At 38.5% G+C, this 20,880-nt stretch overlaps 1 protein-coding gene across 1 annotated transcript; it reads left to right on the top strand.

Annotated features, from left to right (window-relative positions):
* Positions 5,446-18,659, top strand: LOC109840759 (uncharacterized protein At5g41620). The gene is made up of 3 exons (XM_020409508.1): positions 5,446-5,871; positions 16,747-16,872; positions 17,038-18,659. The coding sequence occupies exons 1-3, from the start codon at positions 5,557-5,559 to the stop codon at positions 18,451-18,453; spliced, it is 1,857 nt and encodes a 618-aa protein (XP_020265097.1). The 5' UTR covers positions 5,446-5,556; the 3' UTR covers positions 18,454-18,659.

The following is a 20,880-nucleotide window of genomic DNA, read 5'->3' as shown; positions in this document are numbered from 1 at the left end:
TTATGACAAATTTTTTTATATTGTGGGTGTACACTCTTATTTTTTATTATATTTTTTTCTTATTTGAAGTTAATGTTAGTCTCCCTTTGCATGCATAAAATTCAACTATAGTTATGTTATGGTAATCTACCATTTATCAACAAAAATGATTAGAAGATTGTCTCTATGAGCCTAATGGATTCACAATTCAAATCGACTCAGCTGAAAAGCCTAGCCAAAAGTCAAAAGCTTTAGCCGACACGAAGCGCGGAAGCAGTCGGCCCTTCACCTTTAAGGCGACTACTCAGGAGTCCACCCAACTCCCAATCAAGACGATTCCCCTAGTGGCGACTCGGCTGTCTACCGAGCTGTCTGACTGGGCTGACGACTCACTTATCTAGTCAACAAGTTACGAGAACGACCCGCCTTCCAATTCAATCCTGTTGGGGGAAGATAAAGATCCGAGTCATCTAACTGAGCTATTTCCAAGACATACATCAATCAACTACAGTATTGACCAGTCACATCAAAAGTCTCAAACTCTGACGAAGTCTTAAATGCAAAGACGGCTCATTCTATTCCCAAGTCGCTTCTGGGACGTAATCAAGACACCCTCCGAGCTCAGAAGACATTTTCTCCAGTCGTCAGCTGCCATCTGTGAAGCAATGAGTGGCTAGATCGATCAGCCTATCTTCCATTTATCCTTATCTGTCAAACCTGGGACGTTATCGAGACGCCTTCTATACTCGAGTGCCTCGCCCTCCAATCGCTAACCGCCATCTGTAAAGATAAGGACGACTCAGCACCTCGCCGTATTCTCGGCCATACCCTATCTAATCAATCCTGGGGCCTTATCGAGATCATCTCAAAATAGTATCTTCTCCAGTCGCCAGCCGACACGTGAAAGGACTACTGCTGACTCAGCCTCCAGCTCATCCCCCACCCACATCCTCAGACCCCTGATGAAGCCACGTGTCTATCCTCAACAGCCTATAAAGAGGGAGAGGCTTTTTTGGGACCGGGGAGGTGGGATGAACTCAAAAAACTAAGAGGTCATTCTTTTCTTCAAGTTGCTTCTAAATAAATTCTAAAATGAGAATGTACCCTGCATGGACCTCAATGGCTCAGGGACTCTCCCCAAAACCTCCCTCAAACTCATCCTCTAACTTGACCGTCGGAGGTACCACGGGGGAAACACGCCCCGTACCCTAACGTTCCTTGTATGTGCAGGCCATCAGTCCACCCCGTGCGCTCATAGCTAGGCATAAAGTCGGAGGGAGAGTCGACCCCTTTATCCTTTATCATCCTCCCTCAGCAGACAACCTCACCCCCATCAATTGTTTGCTCACGAGCATCAACAAGTTATAATTTCAAAATATAGTAATGACAATGGAAATTCATTTTATTATATTATACATTTGTTACACAACACTTTCTAGAAGAACAATGCACAACTAAATTTACTCAAATTCTCTTTTAGAAACTTATTTTTTATAATTAAAGGCAAAATTATAATTGCATTAAATGTAATTTTTCACAATTCATATATAATCATGTTATCATTTTTTATGAACAAAAATATTTTTGAAATTGATAAAATTCTGACATAGACCAATTTTGACATTTAATTAGCAAAATAGACTATTTTTTTAGCAAAGATGGTGTATTTTGCTAATTAAATATTTTTCGTTCTATTTTGCTAATTAAATTTGAAAGTGATCTTTTTTAAAGATTTGTCCACTTTAAAATTTAGAAAAATTATGTCAATGGCCCAAAAATGAAAACTACATGCGACTTAGCCCTTTATGTTTTTTTGTATCGGCCCCAAATACAATGGCTTTTGTGATTCAGCCCCTATTCACACCGCCCAAAGAAAAAACCCAAAAAGATTTCAAGAATACCCCTCACTCTTCCCCTCTTTCACTCTCACCTCTCTGTCTCTCTCTCAAGGATATCACAACCATGGAGAGATTTCTCCTCTCCCTTCCTCTCTTAACTCAACCATCTCCCTAAATCCTCCTGCCCTACCTTCGTCGCCGACGCCGTTGCTCCTTCCTCCTCTCCTCCTCATCTCTCCTCTCTCCTAACCCTAACATTCATAGTTTCTCCTCCTCTCTCCTAACTCTAATCCTAACCTTGACCTTTCTCCCCTCTCCCTCATCCTCCTTTTCCTATTTGAACCCACCATTTCCCTCTCCCGCCTCCCCCTTCGGCATTACTGATCTCAAGTGCATCCTCCAACCCCGTCATCTCCCTCTTCCAACAGCGACAAATAAGATCTTCTTCTCTGAGTTTGTCGCCATTTTCTCCTCCATCTACCATCCTCTCTCCTCTTCTAAACTATCCTGCATGGTGGCAAGACCATCATCTCCTTTGACAAACTACCTTCCCCTTCCCTCGCTGTTGCCAACTTCGCTTCAAACCCACCTCCTCAAAACCACCTATGACCTCCACTCCTCTCCCCTCCACCATTACTTTCAAATAAATCCCATAATTATATTATTTATGATTTTATTCTTAGTGGTAGATTGGATCTTGCTAATTTATTTTTAATTAAAATGGATGAGCAAGACTTGGTTTATTGGAGTAGCATGTAAAAAGAGTGTATGATATGCAGCGTTTTGGAGATTGCTTATAGAGTATTTGATGAAATGCCAAGGAGAGATGTGATTTATTACATTATGATAGTAACATGTTATATGATTAGTCGTGAATTTTGACAAACATGTATTAACAATTACTTAGTATTAACTAGGAATAGAAAAAGTTTAACATAGTATTGAATATATTTAAATGATATAAAGTATATTCAATTGATACTGATTCGTCTTATATCCAAGCTGATACAGTTAGCATCCATGTTTTAGCACTGACAACCAGCTCTAATTCTTTACATCAACACTTGGCATAGTCTTACTCTATTTCTCCCATTCCTTTTAGTAGTAATTGGTGGTAATACCCCGATCTCATCTTTTGATACGCTATAGTTCTCATGATTTAAAAGTTAACAATTACTCAATTAAACTTAACATTGAACATGAAATTTTTTACAGTTATAGTTCGTATGTATTAGGTAAAATATGACATTTAATCTACTAAATTAACATTTAAAAGGAAAAAGTTAACAACTACTCAACTATACTTAACATGGAATAAGTAAAAGTTAACAGTTAATCAGTTATAGTTCGCATGTATTAGGTAAAATGTTATAACTAATCAACTAAACTTAACATTTAAAAGAAAAAATTAACACTTACTCAACTATACTTAATATGGAATAGATAAACATTAACAGTTAATTAGTTATAGTTCACATGTATTAGGTAAAACTTAACAGGTAGTCAATTAAACTTAATATTTAAAAAAGTTAACACTTACTTAACTATACTTAACATGGAATAAGCAAATGTTAGTAGTTAATTAGCTACAGTTCACGTGTGTTACATAAAACTTAACAATTAATCAATAAATATTTATACATCCATTAATTCAAATGAACATTTTTGTATGTAGGATTTTATTTCTCAATTACCAACACATTATTTACAAACTACATATAATTTCCAAGCTAATAAAGTGGCATCTGTATAATAAAATTTAAAACAAAGACTTATCCTCTCAATAATATCTATTGTATCTTATGGACGACCAATGAAATAAAACAACAAAATTATAGCAATTTGAGCTGCTTCTTTTAATGAATTCCGACTTCAATAGTATAGCAGAGCTCCATGCAACAACATTCTTGTGCGGCATTTCATCAAATACCTTTCTTGCATCTAACTTCCATCCTGACTTGAAGTGCCAAAACCCTAACCCTTGCCTCCAAGTCCACCTCGACCATTTCTTCAGCATCCAAGCCTCCAACTTTGCTAGCGGGCATCCGTAGTTCGCCTAAAAAAGTAGCATAGCCTGGTCATTGATCGACACCATCTTCCTCAGTTCGGTACGCAAAACCTCATAATTGTGGTTCCTTCCCTACTACATACATTTCCACTATAGATCCTAGATCTCCTTCCACTCCTTCCCCTTCTCTCTCACGCAATCCTCGGTCTGAATCTGAACATCGAACTCTAGTGCCTTTACAAGCCCTTGCACCTAGGGTTTCTACACCTAGGGAGCAAAATCAGGATGTTCAGAGGAGGGAGAGGGGGTTGGTGGTTAGGATTTGAATTAGGGTTTGGGAAAGGACTCAGAGGAGGTGGGAGAGAGAGAGAGAGGAGAGGATGAGGAAGGAGTAGGAGAAGAGGACGAGGGAATGAGGATCAGGAGGTCGAGGGTGGTAGGATTGCTAGGCTTAGGGTTTTGGTACCTAGACTTTGGGATATGGAGGGAGGACGAAGAAGAAGGGGGCATTGTGATGGTGCTATTGATTGAGTGGCGAGGGGTAAAATGGTCGGTAAAATAGAATTTCTGGGGCCAATACACAAAGGAAAAAATACAAGGGGTTGAGCTACATAAAGTTTTCATTTTTGAAGCATTGACACATTTTTTCTTAAAAATTAGAAGTCCATTTTAACTATAGTTCAGGAAATAGACATGGAACAAGGAAAATAACAATGTTAATGTTACGATTTACGGAGAGGAGGAACTAAATTATTACTGATTATCCAATAGGTGATAATTTTATAAAGTTAAATGGATTTTATGAAACCCCCCATGAAATAAAATCTTCAACTTTCAAATTGTTAGACTGTCTAAATTTTAATCGATCTATACTATATATTAAGAGAACCTCTCACTTTGATTATGTGGACCACAATTTTGGAGTGCCTAAAATGTCCCCATAATTGGAAAAGCTAAGAAAATGGGCAAATATCCTTACTCTTCACACTTTGAAGGAAAATAAATCACATTAATCACTTTTTTCCCAAACAATTCAACTACAATGCTTCTTTATATTTGGTATCACAAATGCACCATGTGCACTGCATACTAGTTTTAAATTAAATAAAGTAATCCATTTTCTAACATTGTCATGTTAGCAAGTTTATAATCTATTTTTACAAATCACCTAAATTTTTTCAGGGGATTTTATGAAATTTACCCGAATCTCAATATTAGTCCATTAAGTCTTCATATATAGAATTAGTTCCTAAAATCATTTAGATTTCTATCGGTCCCTCAATATTGAAGTTATTTTAAACTTAGTCACTCAAATCATTAAAACTATTATTAGATCCCATGATCTCAAGTTATTTTGAAATTAGTCTCTCTAATTAAGATCAAAATAACAATTGAAGAAATTAATTTGAAGCAAATTATGAAAACTAGAGGACAAAAATAGATTTTAGCTAGCAATCCCTCCAAATAGATTTTAGCAAATGGCAATTTCTGTGATACGAGGGGCACATTCAGAATCAGCTACAAAAAGGCAAGGTATCTAATAGCAATTTCACTGATTTGAGGGGCTAAGTTGAAGATATGAAAGATGTAAGGGACTAAAACGGGAAAAAACCCTAAAATGGAACTACACCATCATCACTCGTCCAGGAAAACGAGGAAAACTCGAAAGCAATGGTGATAAAGAATCATCCTTTTCTGAAAAACAAAAAGTAAAAGCTCTGTCAATTCTCAATGGAAGGAGAAAAGGGGGCAGCATCAATAATTGAAGAACAAGATGAATTGCTGGGGGTAAAGCTAAGGAAGGGGATCTCAGTGGGCAAAAAAGGCGGGCCTTTTACTCCAGTTCCCAGTTGGAAAATGGAGCCAGGACCTTCAGCTTCAACCAGCAAACCCTCAGCTAGAAAACTGGGTGCTAGTCTTTGGGAAGCTCAGGATCTCTTGCCTTTGCCCAGTTCTGAGATGAGGAGGAACAGAACTAGGGCTCATGCCGCTCATCGCCTCAGTCTCAATCTCTCTGATGTCTCAGAGCCCAGTTCGCCTCTTCGGGTGAGTTTTTTTTTTCGTTCTTTTTTTTTAAATTTAGGGATCTGGGTTTTGTTGGGTTTTTGGTAGTTGGTGATGGTTAATGGTGGTTGGATTCTGTTGGAGTATTTGTTGGGGTTTTTTGTTGTTGTGTATGATGCACGCCAAGTGTTTGTTATAATTCCCATGTTTAAGCTTGCATAATGATCTGTGATCCAAATTGCATTGACCCTGGAACCATACTGATGATCAGTTCATCGAACTATAATCTATCTCCTCCTTTATTTGTATTGAGATTCTTAATTTCCTCAACTACGAGCACACATATTTGCGACTTGCGAGCAACATACTCAACTGAGATAACTTCTCTACCATCGGAATCCAGTTACTCAATAAAACCATTAACTAATTATTATGCCCCTTCACTGATTTGGTAAGGTTTTTTTTCGCCCCCATGTATTGTCCAAGAAACCCATACAACAGGATCTAAATTTGTTCAAATTAGTCATCTGATCACCAATTACACTGAATATTATCTGATACAGCACTCTGCTTGAACTTCTGTTAGCTCCACGATTTTTTGAGAGCAAGTCCAAGTGAATTGGCACGTGGCTGTTCAGAATAGACGCTACATTGCTACTTCTATAAACACTTTAGACACATCGCAAGGTCTTAAACATGGTCGCATCAAGCCGTCTTGAGGGCTATCCACAAATCTTGAATTCATCGATTGTTAACTTGAGATCCAGCACCTTGTGCTAACTCGTTATATCGGAGAAGATTGAGGTTGGATTGACAAGGGATTCATGGGAAGAATTTGGTTCGCATAAAAGGGCTAGGGTTTGGGAATAATGACTTGTACTATTCACCTCTGCCTTCAATTTGTGGAATCATCTCTTTGTTGCTTGACGTTGGTGCTGGACCATGTTCTGATGAGGACATCGCACAACCCCTACGTCGCACATATTTTCGCTGCCGCCGTCGTGTTGCCTCAGCTCATATGTGGCTTTGATCTTTGAGAAGGCTTGGAGTCTAGCTAGTAGTACTTTTATTTCCTCTTTATTGTATTTGCTCAATAATTTTAGTCCCACATCGGATATGGGAGTGAACTTGTATTTGTTGAAAGCCTATTTAAAGAGGTCAATTCTATGAAATAAAGGCAATGATTATTTGAATAAAATTTTGTTTCTATTTGTGAAACTTTGGGTAATTGATTTGATCTTTAAGATTGAGTCAATGGTGGTGAAGCTAAGACTAGGGTTGTGATCCGTGGTCGTATCTTGTTAAAATTGTTAATTTTGCTATCTTTCCAAACCCTAGTTTTCCCTAATTCATTGTTCTTCCACAAATCTCTCAAATCCCCACCGTAAATCCCTAAAAATTCCGTTGTCCCGCATCATTTTTGGTATCAGAGCCAGGTTGGTCAACCAGATTCTTCTCCATTCAGGTTCTTCCATCTCTTTCTTTCTTTCACTTGTTCTATTTTTATTTAGTTTGTAGTTAAAAAAAAGCCAAATCCGAAATTTCAGATCAAAAGGAAAATCAACCCCCTATCAGATCCGATTCCCTCACCCTCATCTCCAACAACCATCTACTGTCAATTTATCCCACCCACCAATTCACTCTCAAAACTCATCACAACCCTTCATTACAAAAAAAACCTAGGCCAGTACTCTCTCTCCTCCAGCCGCCAAACCCTCTCTGTTCCTCATCATTCAAACAATTAGCCAATACCCTTGACCTCTTCTTCATCCTCCTAGCCCTAGTCTTGACGCCTCCCTGCTCCCCAGTCCCACGCCTCCGCCTCCTCTTCCACAACCCCCCATCTCCACCTCAATTATCGAACCCCTCTCCCCTGATCTCCACCACGAACAACACATCTCACCAACACCAACGCCTCCACCAGCAACCCCACCTCCACCAGCGCCAGCGCCTCCATCAGCATCTCCACTGGCATCACCAATCGACGTCAACGACATCTCGATCCCGTCGATTTTCCTTCTTTCGTCGAACCCCCTCCCTCGACTCCACCCGTCGCCGCCGCCTACTCTGTTGTCGTTCTCGACCCTCCATCTCCCCTCCGTCGTCGACAACATCGCGATCTCACCCTCGACGAGATTGCCACACCCTCATCATCCTCTCAAGAGTGTCGTTCTCCTTCAAGATCACATCTGAGCTGAGGAAGTCAGCCTCGTCGTTCTTCCTTAACGATCATCCTGAACTCGTAGCCTACAGTGCCATCAACCAGAGGTTTGTTAGCGAATCTTCATCAAGGTAATTCTAATGTCATCGATTCTACGTCTTTCTAATTGATCTGAAAATTGCTGCAATCACTTTTAGATCGGTTCATCTTGCGTGCTATGAAAATTGTTGGCTGTCCACTAAACTTGTGAGTGTGTGATTCTGTTTTACCTTTTTTGGTGCTAGATCTCGATGTTAAATTAGAACTTTTCAAATCTAGTTTGTTAATTATCTTGCTGCAATCTTACGACTCAATATTATCAGCATGGATTTTGTAGTCGATATAATTATCACAAGTTAAATAATTGATGACCAATTTGTAACAAACCGTGGGATAACATATTGAACGCTGCGAATTGATCTCCTTGTTGATTTCTCATTTTCCAATCGTATTCCACATTATCATCTGGCATCATGTTAGGTGTTAAAATTGATTTGCATTTTGATAGATTGCATTTAAAGCGAAAATTAGTTAGCAAGTCACTGCATCGTTATTATTAAGATCCTCTAGATTGCATTTAGAAACTAACCTATTGCATGCGCACTCGTAGTGGGATACAATATTTTCTTCTAGATCCCAATTCCGAGATGGATCCCAACCTTGTAAGCCTCACAAAAGCCATAGAAGCCTTAGCTGCGCGATTTTGACATTGTTGAACAAGATTTGAGAGAGACGAGGGAACGTTTGGACCGAGTGACGGATAGGCCCCATGAACGTGATGAAGATGGCGGATCTCGAACATGACATTATCCTTATCAACCTCATGAATACATAGATCCTCATGCCAACCGTCTTGAAAATCGCCTACCTAGGGACAGTTCATCCTTTGACCCAGATGTGATGCATCTGAAATACGTTAAACTAGAGGCACCCACTTTCGAAGACCAGTCAGATCCTCAGGTTTTTATCTATTGGATGTCGGACATGGACCACTATTTTGGTTGGTATAAAATGTCCAATGAGAGACGAATTCGATTTGCCAAAATGAAGCTAGTGGGTCAGGCTAGGCAATATTGGTCTAACATTGAGAACCTGATGATTCTTAGGAGGCAAGAACCCATACAAACCTAGGATGCGATGAAATTGAAACTCTAAGAAAAATACCTGCCTGTGTCGTACAAGAAACACTTGATCGATCACTGGCAGCGCTTGACGCTAGGTAATCGACTAGTATCAGAGTACATCACCAAATTTGATGAATTTCTGGTTAGGTGTAGCGAGAGTGAATCTGACACTGTAGTCTTGTCTAGATTTCGCTCAGGACTTAGGGAAGATCTTAGGCGCGAACTATTTGTGCGAGACATCTCCACTCTAGAGCAAGCCTATCAGCTTGTCCAAGATTTAGATCGATCACAATGTTCTCCTTTCACTAGATGCACAGACTATGGGAATAACACCAATAAAGCCACCACTGTTAAGTCCCTACTTAGTCAACCCTAGTCTCAATCCCGATTTGGATCTAATACCTACACGCAGAAGCCAGATGATAAAGGCAAGGGAGCTATATTACCCGAGTACTTCTATAATGAAGTCGTACCCGTACCAGACACGTACCCGACACTTTCCCGTACCCAAACTTCATGGACACTTTTTGAATATATGCACACATTTATTACAACATGTACTAAATTATACGATATATGTTAATTTAAAACACTTGTCAAAGATTTCCTGGACGTAGGGCTTACACTTCACATCCGTCTTTTGAAACTAATGAGATACGGGTCGGATTCGTTTCAGTCCATGCCCAAGTTTAAAACTATATAGTTAATGGGTCGTTTAGATGTCTAGTAAAAAATGTTTTGCCGTGTCCCGCACCCGTACCAGTACCCGTGCCCGTTTTCATGCAACTTAGCAAGGGAGTTTACAACGAGTCATCTAGATCGGCTCAATCTACTTGATGTTTTAGGTGTTAAGTGTTTGGTCATATTGCTGTTCAGTGTCCAAGTAAAACAAGAACTTTAATTATCGAGTCCCGATTGGACAGTGACCAGGATGATTTAGAGGAAATTGTTCACAACCCTGATGACGATGTTTGGGAGGATGAATTTGTCGAGGCCATCTTAGGATGTCTTTTGAGCGTACCCACACCCTCGATCAACAAAGTGAACAAAGCTTCCCGTCGACTTAGTGTTGTGAGATGCGCATTAGCTCAGCCGAAGGATAACGATGAGTGGCGTAAAACCACAATTTTTCACACCACCACAAAAATCAATGATAAGAACAGTCAAGCCATAATTGACAGTGTGACTCGACAGTGGGAGGGGTGGAAATGAACCAAATAATTAATAAATGGTTCGATAATTGTTCGAATAACTATTCGGTCATATTCGATTCGGTAGTTTATTTATCACTAAACAAATATTTTTTAGTAATTGAGTTTATTAACGAATAGAATTTAACCAGATATATATTCGATTCGTTTGTCTATTAAATATTCGTTTAAAATTTGATCATAGCTTATTATTTGTATTATTGCACATATGATATCATATTTTAACCCACTTACCATTTCTACTTTAGTTTTATATATTGATTTTATGCCTTAAATAATATTAAATCAGTTTTCTAATTAAAATTTTGATTTAAATATATATGCATCCATATATTATAAAGAAATAAATTTTATTTATGAATTTTAATACTATTTTAAAATCAAACTCTTTAGCGGAATAAATATACTTTGATATTCGATAAGTATTCGTGAATATTCATGAATAATTATCAAATACCAAGTATTCGAGTTCGAATTCGAAAAACTAGATATATGAATATTAGAGTTTGCATTCGAATTCGATAATTTTAAACAAATACAAACATGAACACCTTAGTATTCGATTCGATCCGATCATTTACCACCCCTGTGGGAGTTGTGTCAACGCCGTCGCCTCCAACATGGCGACTGTACTTGGATTGAAGCATGTTTCCCATCCTCAACCATATAAAGTACTTTGGGTAAATACCGCGTCCATTAAGGTTAAAGAGCGGTGTCTCGTCCTGATCCACTTTGCTACTTATTCAGACAAGATTTGGTGTGACATTGTTACCATGGATGTTGGCCACATTATTTTAGGTAGATCCTGGATATATGATCTAGATGTCACTATCTATAGACGATCAAACACCCATTCATTCGTCCATGATGGAAAGTGGGTCAAATTAGTTCCATCGTGACCTGACCCCCCACCTGTTCCTAAACGGACCGATTCCCCCAATAACCAAAGGGGACTAAATTTGATCAACTCCAAGTCTCTGGACAAAGAGCCCGATAAAGGGTCTACCGTTGTTGCCCTTGTTGCTAGGGAGATTACAGAGAACTCCCAAGAGCAAATTTATTCTGCGGTAACTCTAATAGTAAAGAAATTTGCAGATGTTTTTCCATAAGAACTCCCGAACGCTCTACCCCCGATGCGTGACATGACATCCAACATGCTATAAATTTTATTCCAGGATCTACTCTTCTCAACTTGTCTCATTACAAAATGAATCCAACTGAGCATGCCGAACTCAAAAGGTAGGTTGAAGAACTGTTGACTAAGGGGTTCATTAAAGAGAGTTTGAGTCTGTGCGCTGTGGCGGCATTACTAACCCCTAAGAAAGACGGTTCATGGAGAATGTGTGTTGATAGTCGAGCAATCAACAAAATCACCGTGAAATATCGGTTTTCTATTCCCAGACTGGATGATATGTTAGATATGATGTCTGGAGCCACCATATTTTCCAAAATAGATTTGAAAAGTGGCTGCCATCAAATTAGGATTCGTCCAGGGGATGAGTGGAAAATAGTTTTTAAGATAAAAGATGGTCTATACGAGTGGATGGTTATGCCTTTTGGATTGACGAATGCTCCTAGCATCTTCATGCGAGTTATGACTCAGATACTACGACCTTTTATGGGTAAATTTTTGGTCGTATACTTTGATGATATGTTAATTTATAGTAAGTCGCTGGAGCAACATATTGACCATGTTAGTTAAGTCTGTCTTACTTTGAGGAAAGAAAAGCTATTTGCAAATCCTAAGAAATATGTTTTCATGACTGATCAAGTTATATATTTGGGATTTGTTGTGTCTTCTCAAGGAGTTTATGCTGATCCTTAAAAGGTTCAGGTAATTGTAGAGTGGCCCGAGCCCCGAAGTACCCGAGATGTAAGAAGTTTTCATGGGCTCGCAACTTTCTACGGACGATTTATCAAGGAGTTTAGTGCTATTATGGTCCTAATTACGAATTGTCTAAAAAAAGAGGAATTTCAATGGTTCAAAGAAGTCGCCACGACTTTCAAAGAAATCAAGCAGAGGATGACTGATGCACGTGTTATGAGACTTCTTGATTTCTCTAAGGTGTTCGAGGTCGGGTGTGACGCCTCGGGCATTGGCATAGGTGGAGTATTGAGCCAGGAGAAGCATCCCATTGCCTATTTTAGTGAAAAACTTAGTGGTGCTAAACTAAACTACTCTACCTACGATAAGGAGTTCTATGCGATAGTGTAATCATTGCGCCATTGGCGGCATTATCTTTTATCGCAAGAATTCGTTATTTATTCGGACCATGAAGCCCTTAGGTATTTTAACTCTCAGAAGAAACTCAACGCTAGGCGTGCTCGATGGGTTAAATTTCCACAAGACTACACTTATACCCTTAAACACATGGTTGGAGTTGAGAACACGGTGGCTGATGCACTCAGTCGCCAAGCTTGTCTTCTAAACTGAATGAGTGCGGAGGTAGTGGGTTTCGAAAGAATCAAAGGGGAGTATGAATCATGTCCCAACTTTTGAGAGATTTTTGTTTCCTTAAAAGAAGTGACCCCCCGAGATGGATGACTTTCTGCTCCAAGAACGCTATTTATTTCGATTTCGCAAGTTATGCATTCTTCGTACTTCTTTGAGAGATTATCTTGTTTGGGAATTGCATGCAGTAGGCCTTGCTGGTCATTTTGGTCGTGAAAAGACTATAGAAGCTGTGGAAACTTTGTTTTAATGACCAAGCCTTAAAAGAGATGTTGCGAAGTTAATAGGACAGCGTCGCACTTGCCAATTAGCTAAGCAACGTAAATAAAATACTGGCCTGTACACACCTCTTCCTGTTCTAGATCGTCCCTGGCAGGATGTGAATATGGATTTTGTGTTGGGACTTCCTAAGACTATTAGAAAACATGACCCCCATTTTGTAGTTGTGGATCGTTTTTCAAAGATGACCCACTTTGTCGTGCAACAAAACATCTGATGCTTTCAAAATTGCTCGAATATACTTTGATGGTGTGGTCAAATTGCATGGTTTGCCCAAAAACATTATATCTGATAGAGATGTGAAGTTTATGAGTTATTTTTGGAAAACTCTATGGCACAAGATGTGGACTAAACTTCAGTATTCGACTGTTTTTCATCCCTAAACTTATGGTCCAACCGAGATAGTTAATAAGAGTCTAGGCAATCTTTTGCGCTGTTTGGTTGGTGAGAATTTAGGAAATTGAGATCTTCTGTTACCTATTGCAGAGTTTGCATACAATAGCTCAGTCAATAGATTAGTAGGCATGAGTCCATTTGAAGTTGTGCATGGTTACACGCCTAGGAAGCCTATAGACCTTATTCCCATGTCACATCATCTTAGGGTATCCGAGTCAGCAGTTGTATTTGCATTACACATTCATGATTTGCATCAAGAAGTCAACAAGAAAATTCACGAAAGCAATGAACATTTTAAGTCCCATGCTGATTTACATAAAAGACATCTTGAGTTTAACGAAGGTGATTATGTAATGGTCCGGATTCGTCCGGAACGGTTTTCACCTAGAGCCGTCAAGAAATTGCATGTTCGTAGTGCTGGACCTTTTAAGAATATCAAGAAAATTAACTCAAATGCCTATGTAATCGATTTACCTCTAGATTTCGGAATTAGTTCGACATTTAGTATTACAGATTTGGTAGCTTATAAAGGCCCCACTGTTTTAAAAAACCTCCGCCTAGTCCGCTTAGGCGTTCGCCTAGGCCTAGACGGTACCTAGGCCGTCTAACTAGCGTCTAGCGCCTAGGCGATATTTAGGTTGTCCACCTAGATTTTACGAGCGTTTAGAGGAGCATTGTCTGCTTACGTGGATTGCACCCTGTAGGTCTTGGTTGTGATTTTATGTGTTGTAGCCTACACGTCTTCCAAACTCCATTAACCTCCAAATATGAACACCTTCACTACCTCCTCCGACCTTCAACAAAACCTCACCGACCACCACTTAAATGAAGAAAGAAATCCGCCTAGACACCAGTCCGACATCTAAGCTTTCTGTAACATTGACATTCACTATCAATTATTATAATTAAAAATAAAAAAGAAAACATCTTAGGTTCTAGCCTTGTTAATTATTATTTTGGCTATTTAATATCTAAGTATGCATGATTTACTGTGGAACCAAAATTGCTATCTTTTTTTGAAAATTTATATGAATTTAATACATATTATAATTTGAGTTGAGATGAACTTATAATTTGAGTTGAGAAGTATAAACATACAAAGAGTTATTGTAATTAGTAAACCAAGCAATTTAGTTAATAGTGTTGGTATTTTAGTATTTATGCATCTTTGATTGAGTATATATATATTTATCTTCAAGTATCACAATTAAAAAAATAATTTAGAAAAAAAACGCCCAGAAACCGCTTAGGCGCCCGCCTAGATGACTAAGCGCTGAGCGCCAAGTCCGACGCCTAGAAGCGCCCAACGTTTAATGTAACATTGAAAGGCCCTCCTTTTAACCCTGAAAATCCACTTGTGGATCTTGATAAGCTTACCCCTTATCCTTTCCTTGAGGGACCCCTGTTGCCACCACTGCCTATTACTTTTGTCCCATTTACAGCTGAACAGATTGATAGCATTCGGGATGACCAAATCATCTCCACCCGAGATGGTGGTTGCAGACGATATCTAGTGCATTGGAAAGATCGTCCTGAATCTGATGATACATGGATTACTCGTGAGGACCTGCAACACCTGGCTCCGGATCTATTGGAGTATTATGAGGGCCAGTTGCAGCCTTACTCCACAAGGTCGAATTCTTCCCACCCTGGGGGAATTGATATGAGGACATCGCACAACCCCCACTTCGCACATATTTTCGACGTTGCCATCGTGTTGCCTCAGCTCATATGTAGGCTTGGAGCCTAGCTAGTAGTACTTTTATTTCCTCTTTATTGTATTTACTCAATAATTTTAGTCCCACATCGGATATGAGAGTGAACTTGTATTTGTTGAAAGCCTATTTAAAGAGGTCAATTCTATGAAATAAAGGCAATGATTATTTGAAGAAAATTTTGTTTCCATTTGTGAAACTTTGGGTAAATTGATTTGATCTCTAAGATTGAGTCAATGGTGGTGAAGCCAAGACCCGGGTTGCGATCCGTGGTCATATTTTGTTAAAATTGTTAATTTTGCTATCTTTCCAAACCCTACTTTTTCCCAATTCCTTGTTCTTCCCCAAATCTCTCAAATCCCCACCATAAATTCCTAAAAATTCCGTTGTCCCGCATCATGTTCACTGCTATGTTTTCTCAGCACGTGTTCTCTTATCTTGTAATCTTTGTGCTCTTGCGAGTTTGTTTTGCTTCTCATTTCTGTTAGGTTTGTTTCTAACGTAGGAGATGTTTGGGGTCAGGGGTTTGCGAGTGGAACCAAAGTGACAATCTCCTAAGGCTGCATATAGTTGTGAATGGAAGCAAGGGAAGTAAGGGCCTGTATGTTTCACCAATTTTATGGAATAGGAATGGTATTTGGACCTGACAATGGCGTTTTCGTAATTAATGGATTCCAAATGAATCCTAATCTTGAGTTTGGTTCTAATTTTTTTTATAGAATTGCTAATCTATAAAGTGGCTCAAACAGTGTATATTTCAGGAAATCCAAATCCAGTCTATTTGCTAGGAATTGGGTGGAATTTCTGACACCTCTCCTCTTTTTTATTCTGATTCCTAATCCTATTCCTAATCCTTTGGGTGAAACAAACATAGAATACAAAAAAATGGGATTCCATAAAACTAAAACTTGTCTATAAATTTTTTATGGATTAGGTTAGAATCCATAAATAAAATAGGATTCCTAATCCTATTCCTACCCTCTATTGAACCAAACAGGCCCTAAGATGCAATAAGGTTATACTGACATCATCTTGGTAATGAAGAACCATGTAAGGTTGAGTGTCCTTTGTTTGGAATGTTTGGAATGAGAGAGAAAGGCCATACACTGGCTGTAGCAGAGCCTTGCCCCTTTCACTTGAAGGCAGAAGACAGGAGAGCCTTGAAACCTAAATCACAATACTGGAGGCATCACAGCAGTTTACGTTTTGTGAAATCCTGTTTAGTTTTGGGTCAGGGGTGGAAGAAAGTCTTAGGAAACAGATCGAAGTGCCTGTCCCTTCTTTTTCATCAGGTTCTTATTTCTAGTAGACTGCATCATTCTACACCCATTTTCATGTTTTCAAATCCTTATTTTCTTACCTTATTTATATAGAGTGCTTGAATTTTTTTGTTTCGGTTCTTTCATTCTATAGTTTGTTTAACTCCTTAAAGGGGTAATTTGTGCTGCACCTGAAGGATTGTAGTAACATCTATTTAGCTAACATGAGGTTAACAACTTCTAACTATTACTGACAACCATTTTTTCATGTTTCATGCCAGCCAAAAGGTGCAGCTCGATTAATGAGGCGCAGTGGAGCTTCGTTTGATCAAAATCATAAGTTGACTGGAAGGGCTATTGGGGATTTGAATCCTGAATCTCCCGCAAGTTATAATAGCTCAGTGGAGGTATTCACGCAGTATGTTTTCTTGTAAAATTTGTTGGCTTTTGCGACTATGCTAACTGTGCCAGGTCAAGGCTTGATTTTCAGTTCTAACTCTTCATATGCATCTTCTTTCTATTTTTTCTGTTTCTTTCTGAGATCTGTTTGCTGTAATTTTGTGATCTCGCAGGTTTCCTCTCTGAACCAGGCTATCACCCCTAGCAGTTCTTTGGATCTCAAGGGAAGACTTCGAGGGTCAGGTCACAATATAAAAACTTCTACAGAATTAGTGAAAGTTTTGAACAGAATATGGAGCTTGGAAGAACAGCTTGCATCCAATGTATCTTTGGTTAAAACGCTGAAGGTGGAGCTGCATCATGCGCACTCACGCATTCAGGAATTGACGCAAGAACAACAATCATATCGCCATGAAATGGATGATCTAATGAAGCGTGTTTCAGAAGACAGGCTATCCAGGAAACATAAAGAACAGGAGAGGATAAAGGAAGCAGTTCAGTCCATGAAGACTGAGGTTGAAGATGAAAAGAAGCTGAGACAATGGTCAGAGGGCCTACACCGCAAATTAGCTAAGGAGCTATCTGAAGCAGATTCAGCATTTAAGATGACTCTGAATGATCTACAAAGTGAAAGAAATGCACGTTATTTGTTAGAGGATCTTTGTGACGAGTTTGCAAAGGGACTTCAGGAGTATGACCGGGAAATACAAAATCTGAAGCAAAAGTTTGGGAAAGATGGTAATCATAGCTTGGATCACTCACTACATCATATATCTAAAGTATGGATGGAAGGAAGGTTGCAGATGAAAATCGCAGAAGCTCAGGGAGATGAGGCTGAGAAAAAAAGTATACTAAAAGGGTTATCTGCTAAAATTACATCATTTGTTCAAGCAAGAAGGCTAAATGGTAGCGCACGGCGAAAGGGTGAAAAGGAAAGTAGTTTGCGGCGTCGTTCTCTTGAGTCAGTTCATTTAAATGCAGCTGTGGGTGCACCTCAAGATGCAGAAGATGATGATTCTGTAGTTAGTGACTTGCATTGCTTCGAGCTCAACATGGATGTTAAGGACAATGTGAGCCAGTCTAGCTTGAAACAGAATGATGAAGAAGGCATGGAAAGGTTAAAAGGGAAAAACAGAGCTACCTTTAGAAATGGAAAGTTGAAATATCCTGAAGATCATGATATACACAGCCTGAAACAAGAGAGGAACGAACTATGCAATGGAAGCAAGATGCATCATATTCATAGCTCAAGAGGAAACTCCTCACATAATGCTATTGAAAGATGTAAAGTTAATCCCGAGAATGATCACACTGGTTCCTGCAATCAATTCTCAGTGAGCAGTCAAATTACCCAAACCGGCGAGGCCAATGCTTCAGGTTCAGGTGGCCCTCATAATCAACATACTCTTCTGTCACAGTGGAATTTCCATCATACACCATCTGATCAGGATATTTCGAGAAGCTCATCAAAACTTCCTCCGACAGTAAAAGAGAATTCTTTGAAAGAGAAGTTACTCGAAGCTAGGTTAGAAGGACGGAATGCTCGCTTGAGAGCTTTGAAAGATTCTTCTTTTGGTGGAATACAATAGTGGAACAGTACGACTTCATAGTCAAATTGACCAAGACACTGTTTTCTTTGGAATCCTTGGTTTGTTTACTACTGTTTAGGGCATTTCCAAAAGTGGCTGATGTAATCCGGTGTTTTTGTGTATTATATGTATATAATCCGAGGTTTTCTATCAAGAATTGCAGTCACGTGAGACATTTATATATAACCAGATTATATTTTCACATATTGGTATGACTCATGGGCTATATATATCTGCTAGATATCAACTACTATCGGTTACCACCATTTCTTACATTTTGCAAGGCCAAGGTGAGGATCTTTGATTATAGCAACTTTATTGCAATCAGTCTTCTACATTATATGGTTTCTTTGAAGCCTATTACATTATTATTAATCGTGGTTTACTTTTTTTACTTTCGATAATGTTTTTGCCTTATATCTCGTTGTTTCTCTTTGATATATGTATTGGTTGTTGACTTAACCATGTATTTACGGGGAGAATCAGCCATATGTTGTATTCAATGCAGATAAGCCTATGTTTTCTCTGGTGTTATGATAGAGGAATTGGGTGGTATGCGTAATGGGTTTGAAGTAGGGGTGCATTTGGTTTGGATATGGTTCGGATATGATACTTACCATATCCATATCCGTTTACCAATCATGGATACGAATACAGATTTAAGTAAAGAAAATTTATAGCCATATCTGCTACAATCGAATGCAGATACGGATGTACATGCGGATATGCATGCATATACAAAACGAATATGAGAAAACTAGATGATATTGAAAAAAAAAATAGTCCATGTGGTACAAAAGAGTTCATTAATATGTTATTTATATCTGAACAACTAAGATTAGACTTATTGATCATCAAAATTAACCTCGAATCCATAATCTAAGGATTAAAACTATTGTAGCAGTATGACAATATGTATTCAGATATTTCGGATATGGGTCTGGATGTTTCACAACAAAACTGTATCCATAACCATATCCATATGCTTGCGGATACGGTTACAGATATTTTCTTGGATACGGATACGGTTTAACACCCCTAGTTTGAAGTGGATATTGTGTTTCCATTTGAGTTTTGGCTTAATTTATATCTCAGAGATTTATTTAACCTGGATTCTTTGTGAATGGAAGGAAAGCTAAAGATTCTCTTTGTGGTTAAATGAACGCTAACTGCATGATCCTTTTTCTGATCATTTTTGACATATATATATGACACAAATCTTTTTTCTTCATTAGACATGCTGCAAAACTACATTGACTGCTTAAGAATTTCGCACCGGAAGTTGTCATCTAGAGATTCAGTGGATTTCTATACATTAATGATTCCCTGTTCAGGTAAAAAGGCAGCTGTTATGTTTTCAGATGCACAGCGATAAAGTTTAAATAAGTAAAATTGTAGTCGCTGCTTAAGCAAGTGAGAGTCTAAATAAGTTTCTTGAGAGAAAATGATTTTGCATCTTTAACTATGATGGTTGCTGCAAACAAAACTTTTTTATAACAACTAATGGCTATTAGAGAATTAGACACCATCATGAGTCCATTAGCAGTTCAAGAGTTGGGTAATGCTTAATAAATTGTTAGCAAAAGTCGATGAATATATGCAAAATCAGTCAGGATATTGGATTGGTTAACATGGTTAGTTACTTAATTGTTGCTTAAGCTGAAGTTTGTGCTGAACATGTCAGATTACTTTCTGTAATTGTTAGAAACAAGTCTATTAGAGAAACTTGGACATGCAAGTTATTTAAATGTGAACTAACTTTAGGTGTTTAAGAGCGTCAAATGACAAGTATAGGAGGCACCAGGTAGCAAAAGAGAAAAATCACAGTGATCAAGTAAGATTGCCTTTAGTATTGTAATTATTATTTCTATTTCCGGTGTCATCAATTATCATATCCAAGTGGGACGGATGCACTTGTAAAATTCTTCAATGTTTATCGTGTGAGCTCCTTTTTGGCACCTGTATAATTATTGGACTGTTGCTGAACTTTCGGTTTCTGCTGCACTGTTACTGTTCATTCAATTTTGAGTATTAGGCGTTCAAATCCTCCTGAATGAAAGGTTAATATCCTAGGCTCTTATACAACTTCCAACTTTTTTTTAGAAGAAAGGATGAGGTCCATGTGATCCCGTCCATTTTTAGAAGATATGAACCAATGTACCACCCAAAGCCACCGAGAACTTTAGCAAATAAGAATTACTCTCATGAACCTGCAATTTGTTCTCTATTTTCCCATCTTTTCTTCTTACTCTGGTCCTGTGGTTATCCCCTGAGTAGGTGCAACATAGATTTATAGCAGCAAAATGAAAGACTTTTTAATTTTCTTCTTTTGACACCATTGAAATACTAAGGCCACGGATGATGATGATGGATAACATATTCCAATTCCCCCTATTTCCTTTCTGATCTTTCCTAAATACTAAATAA

The sequence above is a fragment of the Asparagus officinalis genome, chromosome 5, assembly GCF_001876935.1.
Source record: "Asparagus officinalis chromosome 5, Aspof.V1, whole genome shotgun sequence".
NCBI lineage: Eukaryota > Viridiplantae > Streptophyta > Magnoliopsida > Asparagales > Asparagaceae > Asparagus > Asparagus officinalis.
Note: the sequence above shows the minus strand (reverse complement) of the source record. Positions and strands in the feature narration are given on the sequence as shown.

Bases quoted from the DNA above. Each gene is read 5' to 3' on its own strand.
- LOC109840759 (XM_020409508.1), top strand. From the start codon at position 5,557: ATGGAAGGAGAAAAGGGGGCAGCATCAATAATTGAAGAACAAGATGAA. The intron at 5,872-16,746 runs GTGAGTTTTTTT...GTTTCATGCCAG, and splicing joins AGCCCAGTTCGCCTCTTCGG to CCAAAAGGTGCAGCTCGATT. The intron at 16,873-17,037 runs GTATTCACGCAG...GTGATCTCGCAG, and splicing joins GTTATAATAGCTCAGTGGAG to GTTTCCTCTCTGAACCAGGC.